General features: G+C 57.1%; 1 protein-coding gene across 2 annotated transcripts; it reads right to left on the reverse strand.

Moving 5' to 3' along the window:
• Window positions 1-77: 77 nt before the first annotated feature.
• On the reverse strand, window positions 78-6,056 carry GRWD1 (glutamate rich WD repeat containing 1). Of its 2 annotated transcripts, none has more exons than XM_036834474.1 (7): window positions 5,834-6,055; window positions 5,511-5,628; window positions 5,195-5,357; window positions 2,865-3,078; window positions 2,592-2,734; window positions 2,243-2,440; window positions 78-1,099 (listed from the first exon to the last, which is right to left on the reverse strand). In XM_036834474.1, exons 1-7 carry the CDS (start codon window positions 6,018-6,020, stop codon window positions 782-784), a joined length of 1,341 nt encoding a protein of 446 aa, XP_036690369.1. In that variant the 5' UTR covers window positions 6,021-6,055; the 3' UTR covers window positions 78-781. The 2 variants fall into 2 exon arrangements, with proteins under 2 accessions (XP_036690369.1, XP_036690370.1); XM_036834475.1 differs by having other exon boundaries at window positions 909-1,099; window positions 2,243-2,466; window positions 5,834-6,056.
• Between the last annotated feature and the right edge of the window lie 557 nt (window positions 6,057-6,613).

Raw genomic sequence — 6,613 nt, forward strand, 5'->3', positions numbered from 1 at the left:
AGGGACAGCCGGGTGCCAGGTCCTCCCTCCTCCTCATGAGGCAGCGGCCAGAAGGACGAGTCTCACACACTCCAGGCCTCATTCTGGTCCTTTATTGCCCCTCAGGAGCCCCCGACTCTCCCCCCCTGCACGGTGCCTGCCTTTGGGAGGAGGGGAGAAGGCCCCACGCGGCCTCTCCCTGGGAAGTCGTGGCCAAACACAGTTGGCAGGAAAACAAGGGCCGAATTCTGCTGCAGGAACCCACTCCTCGAATTTGGTCCAGCCACTGTAAAGCACTTGGGTTCCCTGGGGGAGGCCAGGGGCAGAGAGGTCAAAGGGTCACGCCAAGTGCTGCAGCTGACAAAGTGTCCACAGCAACACAGGCCACGCCAGGACCATCTGGGAAAAAGCCAATGCAGTCTTCTGACAGGTGGGGGTGGGAGGGGGGTCACTGGGCTAAACCAAGGTTTTGGGCAAGAGGGGTCACCAGAGTCAAACCCACTGGTCTTACAGGGCCATGGGTCAAACCCAGTCCTTTGGTTGGAGGAGTCGTGGGAGCAAACCAAGCCCTAGTTTTAGAGCCACGGATCAAACCATATCCTTCGGCAAGGGGGGCATCGGACCAAACCGAGTCCTTTCAAAGAACAATAAGTCAAACAGAATCCGTCACGGCAGCCAATGGGCCAAACTAAGTCTTTCTGGAGAAGCGCTGGCCAACAGATCTGAACGAGTCCCTCCCAGGGGAATGAACTTCAACTTCAGTCCCCAAGTGGAGGGCCAGATAGATGCGGCCCCGCCGGCCTCAGACGCTGATGGTGCGGAAGACGGTGAAGCCTGACTGGGCGGTGCTGACCAGGAGCCCGGGGCACTGCGGGTGCCAGTGCAGCTCCTTCAGGGCTGTCTCGCCCTGGTGCACGAACAACAGCTGCTGGGGGAGGTCTGTCAGCGCAGGGTCAGTCTCCGCGTCGCCGGCCTCGGGGTCCCGCTCCACCGCCAGGTCCCACTGTGTGATCTGGTTGTCTGCACCCGAGGCCGCGAAGACCCCACTGTCCTGGGGGTGCCACTCGACGGAGGTCACGGGGGCCACGTGCTGCTTGAAGGTGGCCACCGGGGAGCCAGACTACGGGAAGATGGGAGTCAGGGCCTCTGAGCCCCTCAGCCTGACGCCTGGGGTGACCCAGGCAGAGACCCCCCACCCCTCTCCAGCCTTAGGGTTCAACCAGGGCTCCACCCCTTGTGCCCCCCACAAACCCAGGTTCTCTGAAAGGGACAGAGCGCAAAGTACAGCTGGTAATAAAGGTGTGATGTCCCAGGGGCTGCTGGGAGTTGTGGTTTCACCTGCAAAGAAGCCCCTCCCAGCTCCAGGCCACAAAACCACAACACTTGCTCCTCCCTGGGCCTGCCTCAGTTTCCTTCCCTATAAAAGGAAGGCGTGGTTCCGCAAGTGCTCTGCCCGCTGATTCTAGAAGGCCTTAAAGGGGGCAGTGGCATGACTCCCAGGCTCCAGAGAGGCTGAGGCAAAGAACGACACTTTTACTAAAGCAAAGGTGCTGGTGGGGGTTGGGGTCTCTCTCATTTGGAGAAGTGGTTCCAACGTTCCAGTGGCCAATCCACTTTGGCCCTGTGACCTGGCCATGCACCTAACTGGGGGGCTGGAATCCATTTCTAGAAGCTTCCCCAGGGCTGATTCTGTAGAATTCATTACATTGTGGGGAGTAAAAAGATGATCCCGGGAAGGTCCAGAGGTGTATGAAGTCACGGCTTTGTCCAGAGGGAGGCCAAGAGCTGCAACTTCTCCTGCCTGGAGACCCTCTCAGCTCTGCAGAGTCAACGCTTAGCTAGGTGGTCACATCCTATCTGCTCCTGTCCCTTCTGGCCCTCAGTTCCCCCTCCCAAAATGAGTGAGCTGGGCTCTGTTCTCAGCTGATTCTACAAAATCCACGGAAAGAAAAACGACCGTCTTCTGAAGCCCTTGAGCCCCTGGGCAGCACGGCCGGCGCATGGCTCCCCGCGGGCAGATGAGAGCCGTAGTCTCCGCCACCCAGCCCCTTCCCTCGTGTCAGATCTCCAGATGGCAGAGGGAGCGACCCCACAGCAGCCCCAAGCCTTCCTCTCGCGGAGCCTGTTTCCTCATCTGGACCCCAATTCACAGGGCCTTCCCAGTGTTGGTGTATAAACCATCTCGGGAGGGAAAACCCACAAATCCTAGTGGCCTCCGGTAGCAGGAGCTTCTCCCGCCCCAGGCGTCCAGCTGGGACAGTACCTTGAACTGCCGCAGGTCCCAGACCTTGAGGGCTCCGTCATCCCCGCCGCTGAGCAGGAAGGGCTCCCGGCGGCTCCAGCTGATGACGTTGACATCCCCATCGTGGGCGGTGGCGGTGGTGAGCATGCAGGCCTTGCTGGGGGCTGCCCGGATGTCCCAGATGCGGATGGAGGCATCAGCTGAGCAAGAGGCAAATACCTGGACAAGGCAGAGTCTGAGGCACCCTGGTGTACCCCCGCCCCACTTTGGGACCGGGGTCCAGGGATGGGCTACCCTCTTTCAGTGACCCCCTTAGTAGGACCTGCCCCCCTCCCCACCCCAGGAGTCCAGACCCCCAGTCCTCCCTCACCGTGTCCTCGGTTGGAGACCACTGCAGGTCCTCCACGGAGCGTGTGTGGCCCACGAATGGCCGCTGGTCCACATGCCAGGAACCGCCGTCCGTAGGCGTCCAGAGGTGGATGTTCTTCTGACAGTCACCGGTCAGCAGGCGCCCTGCGAAGGGGAGTCAGGACACGACCCTGTCCCGCCCGGCCATGGCTCACTCCCACCTTAGCACCCACCCCTGCTGTAGACCCTGCTCCTGCCCAGCCCTCAGGGCTAACTGCACACCCCAGGAACTCACCGGGCACACGAGGGGACCAGTCGAGTGCAAAGCCCTCGCCCATGTGGCCAGAGAAGGCGAAGATGGGCTTCACGCGGGCCTGCTCATCCCGGAGGAAGGTCGCTAGGGCCTGGGGGTCATCCACCACCTGCAGAAGCCGCCGCAGCGCAAACACCTCCACCTGGCCCTTCTCTGACCACACCCCAGCCACTGGCTCCTCACCCAGCCACGACACCTGCAGGGGAGGGAGAAGGGGAGCGGAGGTGAGAGGGACAGGAGGCTCCAGGTGGCGACCACAGCCCCCAGCATCCCCCAGAACCAGAACTGCAGTTCCTCAGACCCGCCCCCGACCCAGGGCTGGGACTACAACTCCCAGAAACCTTTGCGGGAATGGAATCACGGCCTGCAAGAGCAGCCTGGTACCCCGGACAACTCCCCACCCTGTGGTAGAGATGATGGTGGGGGGAGGACAAAACTCCTTCTGGACTCCCAGGAATCGACGCTGTTATTCCACCAGCCCCCAGAAGTGTGTTCAGGCTCCTGGTCTCTGTAACTGTCTAAATGTAGGCTGCTCACAGGCCTGTCTCCGGATCTCTCTGCCTGTGTACCTTTGCTCACTAGGAGATCCTGTTCAGCCTCAAGGTTTCCAGTAGCCCCTAGCCCTGACCTCTCTCCTCAACTCCAGGCTCACATCGAACTGACTGTTTAGACATCACAAGGCCAAAGCCAAGTTCCTAATTGCCCACTGCCACCTACTCCTCCCTGGAGGTCCCACCTTGGGCCCCAAACCGCAGGACTCATTCCCCACTTGTCTCTCCTTCCTGACACCCACCACCTATGCTGGCTCCACCCAAAATGCCACACTTCCAATCCTTTCTCAGTACCTCTGCTGCCGCCACTCGTGTTACTACCGAAGTCACCCTTCTCTGCATTCCTGTACTGGCCTCCTCACAGGACTGTCCTTCTGCCCTTGCCTCCCTGCAGTCTATTCTCAATACAGCAGTAAGAGGGATCCCTTTAAAACACAAGTCAGATCCCAGCCATCTTTCGCTCTAAACCCTCCAACAGTTCCCAATTTCTCCCCAAGTAAAAGCCAAGTCCTTACACTGGCCTACAAGGCCCTAAACAATGTCTCCTCCGTGCCCACCTGCCACACCCTGTCACTCTCCCCCTCATCCATTCAGCACTGTTCTCCCCAGCTTCCCTCAGAACTCCTCAGTTTGCCCCAGGGCCTTTGCACTTGTTATTTCCTTGCTCGCAAACCTTTTCCCACAGATATCCTTGCCTCACTCCCTCATTTCCTGCGGATCTCTGTTCAAATGGCACCTTATCAGTGAATGCTTCCTTGACCACACTATTTAAAGAGGCAACCCCACTCCAGAAGACACTAACTCCCTTACCTTGTTTCATTTTTCTCCACAATACTTACCATCTTTGGACATATACACATATGCTTAGTTTCTTCTTGTTCCCTTTCCCACTGGTATGTAAGTTTCAAGGAGCCAGAGACCTTTTGCACCCCGTTAACTCCCCACGGTCTAAAACAGTACCTGAGACATGGTAATACTTTAATGGAAATACTTCTCAAGAACTATGAGGCAAGCACTGCTCCAAGTACTATACACACAGCATCTCATTTAATTCTCACATCAACCTGATTAGAAGGGGCTGTAACTCTGAAGCACAAAAGTAACCCCCAAGCCCACAAGAGTCCCTGAGCAGTAAGAGAAAACATATATCTCAAGTTACAGCCAAGCGCTGTTTCTAGACACCTGAAAAACTTCCAGTTATTGAAATAACGCTTTATGTCATTTCAGTTTATCCTCACACCGGACCCATCAGGTAAGCTTTGTGACTCTCACCGTTTTACAGAAGAGGAAAGAACATTAAAAAATATTCCTCTATTAAGAATCCGCTTTCCAATGCAGGGGACACAGGATCGATCCCTGGTCGGGGAACTAAGATCCCCGTGCCGTGGGGCAACTAAGCCCCCGCGCTTGCTCTATAGAGCCCACGCACCTCAACTAGAGAGCCCGCCTGCCGCAACTACTGAGCCCGTGTGCTCTACAGCCCGCGCCACAACTAGAGAGGCCCTCGCACCACAATGAAGGATCCCGTGTGCCACAACTAAGACCCAACACAGCCAAATAAATAAGTAAATAAATAAATAATCAATTTGGTACAAATGATGCTTGCTGAAAAAAAACCCAACCCTATAGCATCTAGCACATACTGACAATTACCATAATATATAAAACTACGTGCCAGGTGCTTTTCTAAAAGCTGAAGGGCATGGGTGCGGGGGGGTGTGCTCCAGAGAACGCAGGGCAGGCTGCTGGTGCTGTATTTACCCGAACTCTGTTGATGCCGCCATAATGGGGCACCATCGCCAGCTCCAGCTGAGGCTTCCGCTCTTCTTCATCCTCTTCATCCTCCTCCTCCTCCTCCTCGTCACTGCTCTCAGATGGCGGGGGCTTTGTCCCATGCAGATTGTGCATCCGAAGTATCATCAATCTGGGGGAGGTGTGGCATGAATGAGGCACCGGGTGCCAGGATCCTTAGTAAGGAGGGTGGGAGGAGGCTGGAAACCCCGACTTCTAGGTCCCGAGGAAGAGGGAGCTGGTGGCTCAGGTCCCTGGTCCTGGGAAAACGTCAGTTCTTACTCACCTGTTGCTTTGGGCGCTCTCGGCCTGGGTCCCAGCACACAGATAAAGTGTAAGAGGAAGCTCGGTCCGGTTGTCTCCCAGCTGATCCCGGACTATGTCGAAGCTGAGACAGGGGGCGCCTGGGGATGGACGGAGGAGTTGGAAAATTAGGATGGGGCAGAGGGATCTCAGTCCTCTTGAGCGTGATGTCAACCCTCTTACACCCCAATCTTCTCTTTCAGAGTGCCTCTTAAGTTAAAAGCTCAGGACCAACTCCCCCCTCAGGACCCAGGATTCCAGTCCCCTCCTTCCTCAGGACGCAGGAGTCCGGGTGCCCAGGCCTACCAGTCTGTGCTCGGTGGTACAGCACGTAGGCCTCCTCGTCCATGACCAGCTCCTCTCCTTCGCGCAGCGGGGGTCCCCGGCCGGGTAGGTAGACCTGGGCCGGGCCCTTGGACGCTGCGTCGTGGGACTCGGCGTCCATAGGCTCCCCGGTTTCACACGTGCGCCGCCGACCCTTGCGCGCAGCCATCTTTGGAGCCTCCCGCCGCCGGCGCGAGGTAAGAGCGTCACTTCCGGGTCTCGCTTCCCTTCTTGTGAGGATCCTCCCTACTGCGCGGTTACCTTGGAAACCTCCTCGTTCACCAATTAGAGAGGGCAATGGGGAGAGGGGTGAAGGAGAGCTAAGGTAACTGCGTCCTGGCCTGGCTAGCGAGGCCTGCAGATCCGGGGAAACCATACCCTCCCCATGACTTTGGGGCGCTCTGCCGCAGAGCAGCGGCAAGGCCTCCTGGGAGTTGTAGTTCTGCAGGAGGCCTGTTTTCCCCATCAACTAGAGGAGCTCCAAGCCCCGACTCTCCCTTCCACCTTTGACTCCCAGTCCCTTCTTTCCACTTAATTAATTATTCGTGTATGCAAATAAGAGCCCTTCCTGGCAAGGAGACTAGGTTTCTGCTCCCTGAGGACCCATAAAGCCGGTTTCTTCTCCCCTCCTTGTTATGAAGGCTTTAATTTACTTCAAAATGGTTAAGTGTAGACAGGATGATATGTGTAAATTAGCTGGTTGAATCTACCCTCTAGGGGCAGTCAGTTGCCTAACCAGGCCTTCACCTTGCAGCTCTGGTC

Source organism: Balaenoptera musculus, chromosome 19 (assembly GCF_009873245.2).
Source record: "Balaenoptera musculus isolate JJ_BM4_2016_0621 chromosome 19, mBalMus1.pri.v3, whole genome shotgun sequence".
Classification (NCBI taxonomy): Eukaryota; Metazoa; Chordata; class Mammalia; order Artiodactyla; family Balaenopteridae; genus Balaenoptera; species Balaenoptera musculus.